The 15,598-nt window shown below is 48.3% G+C and overlaps 1 protein-coding gene across 12 annotated transcripts in view; it reads right to left on the minus strand.

The window, feature by feature from the left end:
* The window catches only part of trmt1l (tRNA methyltransferase 1-like), a 95,019-nt gene that overhangs the window by 54,000 nt on the left and 25,421 nt on the right, over positions 1-15,598 (minus strand). For all 12 annotated transcript variants that reach the window (XR_009789486.1, XR_009789489.1, XR_009789488.1 and 9 more), the window contains exons 6-7: positions 8,504-8,624; positions 5,778-5,857 (exon numbers count right to left, since the gene is read on the minus strand). Coding sequence is in view for 5 of the 12 variants with exons in the window: in XM_061780359.1 (XP_061636343.1) it covers positions 5,778-5,857; positions 8,504-8,624 (201 nt within the window). In the remaining 7 variants the exon portion in view is untranslated. The remainder of the gene's footprint in view (positions 1-5,777; positions 5,858-8,503; positions 8,625-15,598) is intronic.

Below are 15,598 nucleotides of genomic sequence, written 5' to 3' on the forward strand. Positions count from 1 at the left end.
TATTTTACTGGTTGTTGTGACAATACCAGTGGAGGAGTTCTGGAGAAGCCGTAGTTTTGTAGTGACTTATGTGATGAGACCAAACAGTTGCAGGAGTCCAGGTGGGAAGTGACGAGGCTATGAACAAGGACAGCAGGAGTCAGGGGGGTAAGGGCTGGATGCAGGGAATTTGGTGTTTTGTAAGTGAAAGTATGCAGACTGGTTGATGTTGTTTGTGTGTGCTTGGTAGAGTGTGCTATTGAGGATGACACCCTCTATAATGATGGACTACCCTAGTCCAGATGCAGCTAACACTGCTGTGGTTTGTATGGTAGTGAACTTTATTAATGTCTTAGTGTTAATATTAACAGAACAAATTACCATCCATCCATCCGTATTCCTCCGCTTATCCGAGGTCGGGTCGCGGGGGCAGCAGCCCCAGCAGGAAAGCCAGGACTTCCCTCTCCCCAGCCACTTCCTGCAGCTCTTCAGAGGGGATCCCAAGGCGTTCCCAGGCCAGCCGAGAGACATACTCTCTCCAGCGTGTCCTGGGTCGTCCCCAGGGTCTCCTCCAGGTGGGACGTGCCCGGAACACCTCACCAGGGTGCGTCCGGGAGGCATCCTAATCAGATGCCCGAGCCACCTGATCTCCTCTCAATGCGCAAGAGCAGCGGCTCTACTCTGGGCCCCTCTCGGATGACCGAGCTTCTCACCCTATCTCTCAGGGAGAGCCCGGACACCCTGCAGAGGAAACTCATTTCGGCTGCTTGTGTCCAGGATCTTGTTCCACAGCTCGTGACCATAAGTGAGGGTAGGAACGTAGATCGACCGGTAAATCGAGAGCTTCGCCTTTCGGCTTAGCTCCTTCTTCACTACAAACGACCGATACAAAGTCCGCAGCTCTATGCACCAAACAGCAGTTCAGAGTACCCACCCTTTTTGGAGTCCTTGGAGGGGGTGCTGGAGAGCGGTCCTGCTGGGGACGCCATCGTTCTGCTGGGGGACTGCTCACTTGGGCAATGACAGTGAGAAATGGAGGGGCGTGATTGGGAGGAACGCCGCCCCCCCGATCAGAACACGAGTGGTGTTCTGTTACTGGACTTCTGTGCTCACCACGGATTGTCCAAAACGAACACCATGTTCAAGCATAAGGGTGTCCACACGTGCACTTGGGACCAGGACTCCCTAGTTCAATGATCGACTGTGGTCGTGTCATCGGACTTGCAGCCGCTTGTCTTGGACACTCGGATGAAGAGAGGGGCGGCGCTGTCAACTGATCACCACCTGGTGGTGAGTTGGCTCAGATGGTGGGGGAAGATGCCGGTCCGACGTGGCAGGCCCAAACGTATTGTGAGGGTCTGCTGGGAACGTCTGGCAGAATCCCCTGTCAGAAGGAGTTTTAACTCCCACATCCAGCAGAACTTCATCCACGTCTCGGGGGAGGCGGGAAACATTGAGTCCAAGTGGACCATGTTCCCCACCTTCATTGCGGAGTTGGCCGACCGGAGCCGTAAGGTAGTCTGTGTCTGTCGTGGCGGCAATCCCCGAACCCATTGGTGGACACCAGCAGTGAGGGATGCCGTCAAGCTGAAGGAGTCCTATCGGGCTTTTTTGGCCTGTGGGACTCTGAGGCAGCTGATGGGTACTGGCTGGCCAAGCGGAATTCAGCTTTGTTGCTTGCTGAGGCAAAAACTCAGATGTGGGAGGAGTTCGATGAAGCCATGGAGAACGATTTCCGAACGGCTTCGAGGAAATTATGGTCCACCATCCGGCGTCTCATGAGGGGGAAGCAGTGCACCATCAACACAGTGTATAGTGGGGATGGGGCACTGCTGACCTTGAGTCGGGAATATGAGTAGGTGGGGAGAATACTTGACCTCCTCAATTCCACCGACATGCCTTCCCATGAGGAAGCAGAGTCTGGGTTCTCTGAGGCAGGCTCTCCTATCTCTGGGGTTGAGGTCACCAAGGTGTTTAAAAAGCTCCTTGGTGGCAAGACCCTGGGGATGGATGAGATTCGCCCGGAGTTCCCAAAGGCTCTGGATGTTGTGGGGCTGTCCTGGTTGACACGCCTCTGCAACATCCTGTGGACATCGGGGACAGTGCCTCTGGATTGGCAGACTGGGGTGGTGGACGCCCTTTTTTAAAAAGGGGGACCGGAGGGTGTGTTCCAACTACATGGGGATCAGGGGTGCTGGAGAGGAGGGTCCGTTGGGCAGTCGAATCTCAGATTCAGGAGGAGCGGTGTGGTTTTCGTGTTGGCCGTGGAACAGTGGACCAGCTCTACACCCTCGGCAGGTTCCTCGAGGGTGTATGGTAGTTCGTCCAACCAGTCTGTGTGTTTTGTGGACTTAGAGAAGGTGTTCGACCGTGTCCCTCTGGGAGTTCTGTGGGGGGTGCTTCTGGAGTATGGGGTGCCGAACCCCCTGAACGACCAGTATAAGAGTTTGGTCCGCATTTTAAGTTGGACTCGTTTCCGGTGAGGGTTGGTTGATAACTTTTATGGACATAATTTTTAGGGGCAGCCGAGGCATAGAGGGTGTCCGGTTTGGTGGCCTCAGTATTGCATCTCTGCTTTTTGCAGCTAATGTAGTTCTGTTGGCTTCATCAAGCCATGATCTCTAACTCTCACTGGAGCGTTTTGTGTGAAGCGGCTGGGATGAGAATCAGCACCTCCAAATCTGAGACCATGGTCCTCAGTCGGAAAAGGGTGGAGTGCTCTCTCTGGGTCGGGGATGAGATCCTGCCCCAAGTGGAGGAGTTAAAATTTCTTGGGTTCTTGCTCACAAGAACAACATCCATACATTCTTCTTCCCCAGCAGACTAAAGCAGGGGCAGCAGCCCAAAGCACAGAGGTCCAGACTTTCTAGCCCTACCCACTTCGTCTAGCTCTTCTGGGGAGATCACAAGTTTTCAGGCTAGCCAAAAGACAAAGACAAATCATCCTGGCAGCTCCATTGTCATCATCCTTCTACCAATATATTCACCGTCTCTTCTCTGTACGTGTCCAAACCATCAAAGTCTGCTCTCTCAACTTTGTCTCCAAAACATATAACCTTGGCCATCCCTCTGATAAGCTAATTTCTACTCCTATCCAACCTGGTCACTCCTAGAGGCAACCTCAACATCTTCATTTCCGCCACCTCCAGCTCTGCTTCCTGTTGTCTCTTCAGTGCCACTGTCACTAATCCGTACATCATGGCTGGCCTCACCACTGTTTTATAAACTTTGCCCTTCATCCTCGCTTAGAATCTCCTGTCACATAACACTTGACACCTTCCTCCACCCGTTCCAACCTGCTTGGACCCGTTTCTTCACTTACTTACAACACTCGACATTGCTCTGGACTTTTGACCCCAAGTATTAAAGTCCTCCACCCTCCCTATCAGTCTCCCCCTCCACCCCTTCATTTATGCACATATTTGGCTAATCTTCATTCCTCTCCTTTCAAGTGCATGCTTCCACCTTTCTAACTGTTCCTCAACCTGCTCCCTGTTTTCACTGCAGGTCACAATGTCATCTGCAAACATCATGGTCCACGGGGATTCCAGTCTAACCTCATCTGTCAGCCTATCCATCACCACTGCAAACAGGAAGGGGCTCAGGGCTGATCCCTGATGCAGTCCCACCTCCACCTTAAATTCGTCTGTCACACCTCACCGCTGTTCTGCTGCCCTTGTACATGTCCTGTATTATTCTAACATACTTCTCTGCCACTCCAGACTTCCGCATGCAGTACCACAGTTCCTCTCTGGGTCCTCTGTCATAGGCCCTCTCAAGATCTACAAAGACACAATGTAGCTCCTTCTGCCTTTCTCTGGACTTCTCCATCAACACCATCAAGGCAAATAATACATCTGCGGTACTCTTTCGATGCATGTAACCATACTGTTGCGCACAAATACTAATTTCTGTCCTGAGTCTAGCATCCATGACTCTTTACCATAACTTAATTGTGTGGGTCATCAACTGTATTCCTCGATAGTTCCCACAGCTCTACACATAACCCTTGTTCTTAAAAATGTGCATCAGCACAGTTTGCCCCCATTCCTCAGACATCTCACCAGCTAGAATTCTGTTGAACAAGCTGGTAAAAAACTCCACACCCACCTCTCCTTCGATGCTTCCATACATCCACAGGTATGTCATCAGGACCAACTGCCTTTCCATTTTGCATCCTCTTTAATGCCTTTCTAACTTCCCCCTGACTAATCATTGCTACTTCCTGGTCCACCACACTTGCCTCTTCTACGCTCCCTTCTCTCTCATTTTCCTCATTCATCAACTCCTCGAAGTATTCTTTCCATCTAGCTAGCATACTGCTGGTACCAGTCAACATATTACCATCTCTATCCTTAATCACCCTAACCTGCTGCACATTCTTCCCATCTCTATCCCTGTCTGGCCAGCCTGTATAGATCCTTTTCTCCTTCTTTAGTGTCCAACCTGCCATACATGTCATCATGTGCCTCTTTTTTGGCCTTTACCATCTCAACCTTCACCCTATGTCGCATCTCTATGTATTCCTTTCTCCGTTCCTCATTCCACTCAGTGTCCCACTTCTTCTTAGCTAACCTTTCCTTGTATGATTTCCTGTACTTTGATGTTCCACCACCAAGAGTGTCCTTCTCCCCTTTCCTACCAGAAGAGACAGCAAGTACTGTCATGCCTGTCTCTATAATGACCTTGGTTCAGTCTTCTGGAAGCTCCTGTCCACCAGGAGCTTATCTCACATCATCTCGTACAGCAAAGCCACACAACACTCTGTTCTGCCTTTGTCTTCGTCATCTTCCTCCTCACCACGGGTCATCTTACACATCACCATCCTATGCTGTCTTGCCACACTCTCCCTGACCACTACAATATAGTCAGTAACCTCCTTCAGATGACATCGTCTGCACAAGATGTAATCCAACTGCCTGCTTCTATGTCCGTTCTTGTAGGTCACCCTATAGTCCTGCGTCTTCTGGAAGAAAGTGTTCACTACAGCCATTTCTATCCTTTTTGGAAAGTCTCCCACCATCTGTCCCTCCAAGTTCCTTTCCTGGATGCCAAACTTACCCATCACTTCTTCATCCCCCCTCTTTCCTTCATGTCCATTAGAATCTGCACAAATCACGACTCTCTCTGTCGAGCTACTTCCAGAATTTATCTTTTACCTCTAGGTCACATCCTACCTGTGGGGCATACATTATACATAACACCCTCAATTTAAAGTTTCAGCTTCATCACTCGATCTGACACTATTTTCACCTCCAAGACATTCTTAGCTAACTCTTCCTTTAAAATGACCCTTACTCAATTTCTCTTCCCATCCACATCATGGAAAATTCATTTGAACCCTGCCCCTAAGCTTCTAGCCCTACTGCCTTTCCATCTGATCTCCTGGGCATTATTATAATTATTATTATTGTGTTTTATGCTTTATGGTCAATGTTATGTACAGCATTTTGTTCCTTTTTTTCGTCTTTTGTTTGTTGTTGTTTTTTAAAGTGCTTATAGAGGCCGATGTATAGATGTGACCCACCTCGCCTTTGTGCTTCCAGGTAATTTAGATGCAAAGACCCCAAAAATTAAGCCCATAAGGCTGTATTGTACAGTGCAGACCGTAACAAACATTACTCGGTTTTGTCCCATTTGACTACACCCGTACCTCAGCCAGCCACCACCCACTCCCCAAAATGTGTAAAATGTTATCAGCCAAATGCAAGAACAGCCAGTGAAACGAAAAAGCAGCAGAAATGTAGATAAATGTCAACTTGCCACAGGTAACGTGAAATAATTAAGGACAATCTCACCTGTGGCTCCAAAAGCATCTAGACACTCCAGAGGGCTCTTCTCTTTAGCAAGAACAGCCAGCGAGCAGAACACAAGTTGCCTGAAATACATACAGTATAATAACTTTGCCCTTCCCTGAGCCGTCACCTTATCGTGGTGCAGGGGTTTGTGTGTCCCAGTGTGTCTGGGGCTTTATGCCCCTGGCAGGGTCACCCATGGCAAACAGGTCCTAGATGAGGGACCAGACAAAGCATGGCTAAAACCACACTGCTCCTCCTGGATCTGATTTGGACTTCCCGACAGACCCTCCTCTCCAGCACCCCTGAATAGACCTTACCAGGGAGGCTGAGGAGTGTGATCCCCCTGTAGTTGTAACACACCCTCCGGTCCCACTTCTTAAAAAGGGGGACCACCACCCCAGTCTGCCAATCCAGAGGCAGTGTCCCCGAACTCCATGCGATGTTGCAGAGGCGTGTCAACTAGGACAGCCCGCAACATCCAGAGCCTTTAGGAACTCCGGGTGAATCTCATCCACCCCGGGGCCTTGCCACCGAGGAGCTTTTTAACCACCTGAGTGACCTCAACCCCAGAGATAGGAGAGCCTGCCTCAGTGAACCCAGACTTTGCTTCCTCATGGGAAGGCGTGTCGGTGGAATTGAGGAGGTCTTCGAAATATTCATCCCACCGGCTCACCACGTCCCGAGTCGAGGTCAGCAGCGCCCCATCCCCACTATACACAGTGTTGATGGTGCACTGCTTCCCCCTCCTGAGACGCCGGACGGTGGACCAGAATTTCCACGAAGCCATCCGGAAGTCTTTCTCCATGGCCTCACCGAACTCCTCCCATACCCGAGTTTTTCCTTCAGCGACCACCAAAGCTGCATTCCGCTTGGCCAGCCGGTACCCATCAGCTGCCTCAGGAGTCCCACAGGCCAAAAAGGCCCGATCGGACTCCTTCTTCAGCTCGACGGCATCCCTCACCGTTGGTGTCCACCAACGGGTTCGGGAATTGCCGCCACGACAGGCACCCCTCACCGTTGGTGTCCACCAACGGGTTCGGGAATTGCCGCCACGACAGGCACCCCTCACCGTTGGTGTCCACCAACGGGTTCGGGAATTGCCGCCACGACAGGCACAGACCACCTTACGGCCACAGCTCCGGTCGGCCGCCTCAGCAAAGGAGGCGCGGAACATGGTCCACTGAGACTTGATGTCCCCCTCCTCCTCCGGAACATGAGCAAAGTTCTGTCGGAGGTGGGAGTTGAAACTCCTTCTGACAGGGGATTCTGCAAAACGTTCTCAGCAGACCCTCACAATACGTTTGGGCCTGCCACATCGGACCGGCATCTTCCCCCGCCATCGGAGCCAACTCAACACCAGGTGGTGATCAGTTGACAGCTCCGCCCCTCTCTTAACCCGTGTGTCCAAGACATGCGGTCACAAGTCCGATGACACGACCACAAAGTCGATCATCGAACTGCGACCGAGGGTGTCCTAGTGCCAAGTGCACGTGGACAGCCTTATGCTTAAACATGTTGTTCGTTATGGACAATCCGTGATGAGCACAGAAGTCCAATAACAGAACACCACTCGGCTTCTGATCGGGGGGGGGGGGGGGGGGGGTTCCTCCCACTCACACCCTTCCAGGTCTCAGTGTCATTGCAGACGTGAGCATTTAAGTCCCCGAGCAGAACGATGGCGTCCCCAGCGGGAGCGCTCTCCAGCACCCCCTCCAAGGACTCCAAAAAGGGTGGGTACTCTGAACTGCTGTTCGGTGCACATACAACAGTCAGGACCCGTCCCCCCACCCGAAGGCGGGGGGAGGCTACCCTCTCGTCCACCAGGGTGAACCCCAACGTACAAGCGTCGAGCCGGGAGACAATAAGTATACCCACACCTCCTCGGCGCCTCTCACCGTGGGCAACTCCAGAGTCCAACCCCTCTCAAGAGGACAGGTACCAGACCCCAAGCTGTGTGTGGAGGCGAGTCCGACTATATCTAGTCGGAACTTCTCGACCTCACACACCAGGTCGGGGTCCTTCCCTGCCAGAGAGGTGACATTCCACATCCCTAGAGGCAGTTTCTGTAGTCGGGGATCAGATCGCCAAGGTCCCTGCCTTTGGCCACCGCCCAGCTCGCACTGCACCCTACCCCTATGGCTCCTCCCACACGTGGTGAGCCCATGGGAAGGGGGACCCACGTTACCCTTTCGGGCTGTGCCCGGCCGGGCCACATGGGTGCAGGCCGGGCCACCACGCGCTCGGCTCTGAGCCCCACCTTCAGGCCTGGCTCCAGAGGGGGGCCAAAATGAGTTTCCTACGCACGGTGTCCGGGCTCTCCCTTAGAGTGAGAAGCTCGGTCATCCGGGAGGGGCTCCGTCTGATCCTCTGCATTGAGAGGAGCCAGATAAGGTGGCCCGGGCATCTGAGTAGAATGCCTCCTGGACGCCTCCCTGGTGAGGTGTTCCGGGCATGTCGCACCGGGAGGAGATCCCGGGGATGGCCCAGGACTCGCTGAAGAGACCATGTCTCCTGGCTGGCCTGGGAACGCCTCGGGGTCTCCCTGGAAGAGCTGGACGAAGTGGCTGGGGAGAGGGAAGTCTGGGCTTCTCTGCTAAAGCTACTTCCTCGTGACTTGACCTCGGCTAAGCGGAAGAAAATAGATGGATAGATGTATATTAACTTTGAAATTACTTTTGCATTGAAGGGTTTATACATATTAGCAAGCATAAATGTTTACAACTAACCTGTTGCTCTTCATCTTTCGGTTGAAGTAAGTTTCACTTTTCTGCGGAGTGTTGTACATTGGGAACAGCTGTACATTTGTATCCAGTTCTTTCATGATTTCATACACCTGACTAGAAGTCTCTGTGAACACAGTGACAGAAAGAGTTCTGATATAGTTACTGTCAAACAATATTTAGTTTATTTAAATGCTGTGCTTAGTAAAATGTTAAACATTTTAAGGTAACTATTTTTTCAAATAAACAAGCCAGATACAAATTCTGAGATTCACCCCCTCAAACCCCAATCCCTATTCATATTGACAGTGACAAATGACTAGTGAATCACAATGGAATTGTTACTCCTTGTACCAGGACTGGACTGGGACCAATAAATAAATAAAAATAAAATAAATAAATAAATCGGCCCCTCATAGTTAGCAGCGCCCAACCAAGTAGTAATTCATGTACAGTACCCTGAAAAGGTATTGGCCCCCATATTGACCCCCCTCTCAAGTTTTTATATTTTTGCATAGGTTCTCCACTTGAATGTTTAAGATCATCAAACAAATGTAAATAATTATAACCCAAGTGGACCTAAAATGCTGTTTTTAAACAGTGATTTTATTTATAAAGAAAAAAAAATATTCAAAAGGTAATGGCCCCCTAAACCTAATAACTGGGTGGGCCATCCTTAGCAGCAACAATTGAAATCAAACCTTTTCTATAACTGGCAATGAGTCATTCACATCTCTGTGGAAATATTTTGGCCCACTGAATTGTATGAATTCAGCAAAAATGGAGGGTTTCCGAGCTTGAACTGCCTTTTTCAGGTCATGCCACTGCATTTCAAACGGATTCAAGTGTGGACTTTGACTTGGCCACTCCAAAACCTTCATTTTTTTTTTTTAAGCTATTCAGAAGTTGAAATGCTGGAGCGTTTTGAATTGTTATCCTGCTGCAGAACCAAAGTCCACTTCAGCCTCAGGTCATAAACTGATGGCTGAACATTCTCCGTCACGCTTTTCTGTTAAAGAGCACAACTCGTGGTTCCATCAATCACAGCAAGTTGTCCAGGTCCTGAAGTAGAAAGCAGCCCAAGACCATCACACTACTACCACCATGTGTGACTGCTGGTATGGTTTTCTTTTTCTGAAATGCTGTGCTACATTTACACCCGCTGTAACGAGACACACATCTTCCAAAAAGCTCAACTTTCATCTAGTCAGTCCATATAATATTCTCCCAGATGTTTTTTGTAGAAGACGAGCCTTTATGTTGATTTTGGTCAGCAGTAGTTTTTGCCTTGAAACTCTGCCATGGGTGCCATTTTCGCACAGTCTCTTCCTTATTGTTGTGTCATGAACACTGACCTTAACTCATTCACTGGCAGCCGTTTCCTGAGCAGGGAACCCCGATACTGCCGGGCATTTTCGAGCAATTTTACTCATTTTTCAAGCCCCACAGAATATTGTGTAGTATGACTATGTAAATCACCAAAACAGAGATCAGACTCTTTTCTTTCATCAGAAAAAAAGTTTGTCTCTAGCTTATACAGTTCTTTAGTAATCAGCAGTCAAATATAGGCTACTTTCAGCCAAATCTGTTTCTGGAGGGGGAGAAAATGAGACAACAGCCTTTTTGTGAAAGCAGACAGATCAAGCATGACTTTTGACAACAATATTTTTTTTTCTTAAGTGAAAATCTCAAACATCTGAAAATAAAACAACACTGAGAAAGTACTTTTGAAGGAAAAATGTTATTTACAAGTGTAACTATGTACAGAATCTACATTAAACAAAAATGAACAAATGGGGCTCCCACACTTGCAGTTTCTTCCTCCTAATTGTCCTCCTCCATCTGGATTTTATTCTTTGGTGGCGGTGAATGTGATCTTGTGTGGTTGTCATTGCCCTTGAAAGCAGTCCCTACCTCTGTCGAAGCACAACCTGTTTAGAAATATAACTATTATTATAAAAATACATTGAAATTGCTGTAGAGATGTGGAGGGGGGGAAAAGCTTTCAATTACCTTTTTGTTTGCACTGTGTGCTGCAATGGGAGTCAAAGGTCTGTTGGATGTATAACCTGTAAGTTTTTAAAAATACAATTACGAGAGAATACTTTTTATTAATGACGTATTTTGCAGGGGTAAAAAAAACATTACTTTTCTTTGTCGAAATCCTAAAAGACAGTCAACTCGCGGGTGTTGAATTACTGCAAGATGGACAAGCTGGAAATGAAAAATTCTAATCAATACTGTTAACATATGTTGTAATGTGAATTAGTGGGACTAAATTATGTTTCTATGTAACAAGGATTGAAGGAGCGTGTTTGCTCGCTAAATTTAGCTAACGCGAGCTGCAAATGAGTTACCTTCATCTCAATTTATCATCTGGAGGAAGCTCCGAAAGAAGCTCTGCTGCTTCCAGGCGATCCAGAGGGAGTTCACTCATCTGATTCCTGATCCCATTTACTCAAATCCTGGTCGGCAGACGATCAGCTGCTAAGCGGCCGAGAGCATCTCGTCATATGGCCCGGCATTTTCGGTGATAGCTTTGCAACAAATGGGTCACTTGGCCGTGTCATTCTTTATTCCCTAGCGTGATCTAAGGCGTCATTCCTGTCGGTCGCAGGAATATTTTTTTTGCCTTGACGCAATAAAATTCTAGAAAAAAGTTGTTTTTTTTAGATTTTTTTTTCCATTTTGTTTTCTCTCTTTTACACCATTATACTTGCCTCTTCTTATTGTCTCTTGTACCCCGCTCCCTCCTTCTTCCTCTTGTTCAATCTGTGGGAGGGACGTTCACCTCAAGGAATTGTTGCGCTCTACAGGGTGCCGTTGCTCATTGCAGTTATCCCGAGGCCTGACGATCACAAATAACCTAAGACCCTCCCCCACCCATCCCCATTAAAAAACGCCATTGACTTCTTTAGACGGCTTTGGCGGGGAATAGCTTGATTGTGAATGAAGTCTTTGGACAGCATTGGCAGGGAATAAGTGAACTGAGGCAGGGGAGGCTTGCAGTTTTTAGAAGTTGTCCTGAGTTCCTTTGTGGCCTCCTGGATAAGTCATTGCTCTTCTCTTGTGGTAATCTTTGTAGGCCGGCCACTCCTGGGAAGGTTCACCACTCTTCCATATTTTCTCCATTTGAGGACGTCTTTCCACACTGCCTAGATTCTCCGGAGATTATCCTTGACGGCGGGCATTGCCACTGCCTGCTCCTGTTCTTTGAATAATGGGGGTTGGTAACCATAGCAAGCCATGAATGGGGACATACCGGTAGCGGAACTGGTGAGGGAGTTGTGGGCGTACTCAATCCACGGGAGGAATGAGCTCCAGGAGGAGGGGTTAGCGTGCAGCAACACAACAGGGGGGCTGATTCAAGGATGACAAGCACGCTGCTGCGCCCTACGCTTTACAAAATTCCTTACATACCAGAACTGAGGACCTCTGTCAAAGACAATATCGATGGGAATACCGTGGAGTCTAAAGACATGCTGGACAAGGAGGTTAGCAGTATCGAAGGCGGATGGTGGTTTGGGCACGGGTACGTAATGGACGGATTTGGAAAAGCGATCGACAATAGTGAGAATGATAGTTACCTTCAGAAGGAGGTAGACCGGTAACAAAGTCCAGAGCGATATGGGACCAAGGTCGGCTAGGGATAGGCAATGGACGCAGCAGCCCAGCTGGGGGCAGCTGTGAAGACTTCCCTCGGGCACAGACGGAGCAGGCTTGGACGAACTCCCAGGTGTCTTGAACAAGGCTGGGCCACCAGAAATGCTGTTGGATGAACTGAATAGTGTGGGTGATGCCAGGATGACAGGTGAGTTTGGAGTTGTGAGCCCACTGAAGAAAGTCAGAGCGTGCGGAATTGGGCACGAACAGGCGGTTTGGAGGCCCGGTCTTGGGATCCAGGTGAGTCTTTTGGGCCTCCTGAACCACCTGCTCGATCTGCCAAGTGGCTGCTCCAACAAAGCACGAGGAAGGAAGGATGGGTTCCGGTGCGTCAGGGCTGGAGGTGGGTGAGTAAAGTTGAGACAGGGCATCTGGTTTGCTGTTTTTGGAGCCAGGATGGAAGGAGAGACTGAAATTAAACCTGCTCAAGAAGAGAGCCCAGCGTGCTTGTCAAGGGTTAAGGCGTTTGGCGGAACAGAGGTAAGAGAGATTATTGTGGTCTGTCCAAATGATGAATGGCAGTTCAGTCCCCTCCAGCCAGTGCCTCCACTCTTCCAAGGCCCATACAAGGGCCAGTAGCCCTCGGTTGCCGACGTCGTAGTTCCTCTCGGCAGGGGACAGACAACGGAGAAAAAAAAGGCACAGGGGTGAAGTTTCTGGGTCATGGGTCCCGCTGCGAGAGGACAGCCCCTGCCCCCGTGTCCGAGGCGTCAACCTCGACCACAAACTGGAGGGAGGGGTCGGGGTGGCAAAGAATGGGCGCACTGGTGAACAGGGTCTTGACTTGACTAAATGCTTGGGATGCTGGTGGGAGGGAGCTGGTGGATGTGAGGCTAGTGAGGGGAATTGCGACCTTGCTGTAATTACGGCTGAATCGACGGTAGAAATCGGCGAATCCAAGGAAACGTTGCAGTTCTTTGCGGGCGGTGGGAGTGGGCCAGTTAACGACGGCTTGGATCTTGCCAGGGTCGGGTGGTAGTTGTCCTTTAGAAATAACGTAATCCAGGAAGTGTACAGAGGAGAGGTGGAACTCACATTTTTCAGGTTTAACATACAGGCGGTTTTCAAGGAGGCGTTGGAGGACTTTGCGTACATGACAGTGATGTTCTTCAAGGGAGCAGGAGAAAATCAGAATGTCATCCAAATAGACAAAAACAAACCGGTTCGTCATATCACGGAGGATGTCGTTACTGAAGGTCTGGAAGACAGCGGGGGCATTAGTCAATCCAAACGGCATGACCTGGTATTCGAAGTGCCCGAGAGAGGTGTTGAAAGCGGTTTTCCATTCATCGACCTCTCGGATACGGATGACATGCAAAGAACAACATACCTACTGTGAAGCATGGGGGTGGAAACATAATGCTTTGGGGCTGTTTTTCTGCAAAGGGACCAGGATGACTGATCCGTGTAAAGGAAAGAATGAACGGGGCCATGTATCGTGAGATTTTGAGTGAAAACCTCCTTCCATCAGCAAGGGCATTGAAGATGAAACGTGGCTGGGTCTTTCAGCATGACAATGAGCCCAAACACATCACCCGGGCAACAAAGGAATGGCTTCGTAAGAAGCATTTCAAGGTCCTGGAGTGGCCTAGCCAGTCTCCAGATCTCAACCCCATAGAAAATCTTTGGAGGAAGTTGCACGTCTGTGTTGCCCAGCGACAGCCCCAAAACAACTTAGCTCTGCATGGAGGAATGGGCCAAAAATATCAGCAACAGTGTGTGAAAACCTCGTGAAGATTTACAGAAAACATTTGACCTCTGTCATTGCCAACAAAGGGGATATAACAAAGTAGTGAGATGAACTTATTTTCCAGCATAATTTCCTAATAAATTCTTTAAAAATGTGAGTTTCTGGATTTGTTTCCCTCATTTTGTCTCTCATAGGTGAGGTATACCTATAATGAAAATTACAGGCCGCTCTCATCTTTTTATGTGAGAGAACTTGGAGAATTGGTGACTGACAATACTTTTTTGCTACACTGTAAATCACTGCAGCAGACAGCACTCTGCACAGAACACCTACTTTTACTTTAAAGCTTGAATAAAATTCTTATACAAGTGTGGGGTGTTGTCAATACAACTACGACTATGATTTAAAGATGGACCAAAGACATTGTAGTGTTTCGTTTTACATTAAATACATTGTTTGAAGAATTGGTTACTGTTGTTTACTGGCGCAATACAGACATGCAAACATCAAAGGCATGAAAAGGTGACCAAAAACAACAACAACAACAACAAAGAATCATTGTAGCAGGCGTCTGGGGGGGGATACCCCGGGCGGGCGCCCGCAGAGATTTGTTTTTATTTTAACATAAATTAAGCAATCTGGAAGACTCTGAAGGAAAAATAAACATTTTCTTCACACAAAAAAAAAACATTTATTTGCACCGCTCAAGTACATGTTGATGTACAAATTTAAGATTAAAATTAAATTTGCCTCATTTCTTTGCTTGTTTTGTTCTGGCCTCCAACTTGAGCCAGGCCCATCTCCACCTGCACCCGTTGCCTGGTTCAAGCTGTGCCACATGAATAGCATCCTACTCTTTAAGCACTCTCATTCTGGAAAAGAATTGACTCAAACCATTGTCTGTTTCACTTCATTTTTCACTGTTACCAACTTTACAGGCTAATCCCAAATGCATCCTCCAGGAAAATATTAAGTACAATATTCTTCTGTTTTTATTGGCCATTTCTGAATTTGAAGTTACCGGTAGTTCATTCTGTGTTGTGACATAATCCCTAACATCGCACCGTCGCTTAAAGGTCAGAGGACAAAGATGTTAAAAAATTTCTCGATAACTCTTGAACCCCTTTACAAACCACATCTGCCATTTAAAAGTGTCATGAACTGAACAGAGGACAGGACTCAAAATGCACGACTCCAATACAAATGGATAGTTTCAAAAAAAGAGGTTTGATAGACAAGCAGAAGTCGGTACACAGGCAGGCAATCCGAAAAGGCAACAGTATCCAAAAAAACGTGAGGCAAAGAGGCAAGGTCAAAAATCGGAACAGGGTCTCGTCTTACTATGAGCCGGTGACGTGGAAACAAGGAATGCTGGAACGTGACAACAACGTACAACGAACTGGCGACCAGAAAGAATGAGACACGAGGTTAAATGCACGGGGTAATTAGGGTGAACGAGGCACAGGTGGGGAAGATGCTCTCAGGGGCAGGTGTGTACGAGACAGGGGCAAGACAACAACCAGAACACACACCCAGGACACAAAGTGATTATATAGGCGATATACAGCAGATAAATATGATCTAGAATGCGCCTTCCGGTCAGCTATGGGTGCCTAGCAAGCATTCCAAACTCTGTGATGATCACATGAGCACACAATGTATAGGAATAGTGCATACTATGTAAAAGCTTGTGCCGTGTCACTGAAACATATATGAATATATAATACGTATAAGTTGTCCTAAAAAAT

The sequence above is a fragment of the Phyllopteryx taeniolatus genome, chromosome 7, assembly GCF_024500385.1.
Source record: "Phyllopteryx taeniolatus isolate TA_2022b chromosome 7, UOR_Ptae_1.2, whole genome shotgun sequence".
Taxonomy (NCBI): domain Eukaryota; kingdom Metazoa; phylum Chordata; class Actinopteri; order Syngnathiformes; family Syngnathidae; genus Phyllopteryx; species Phyllopteryx taeniolatus.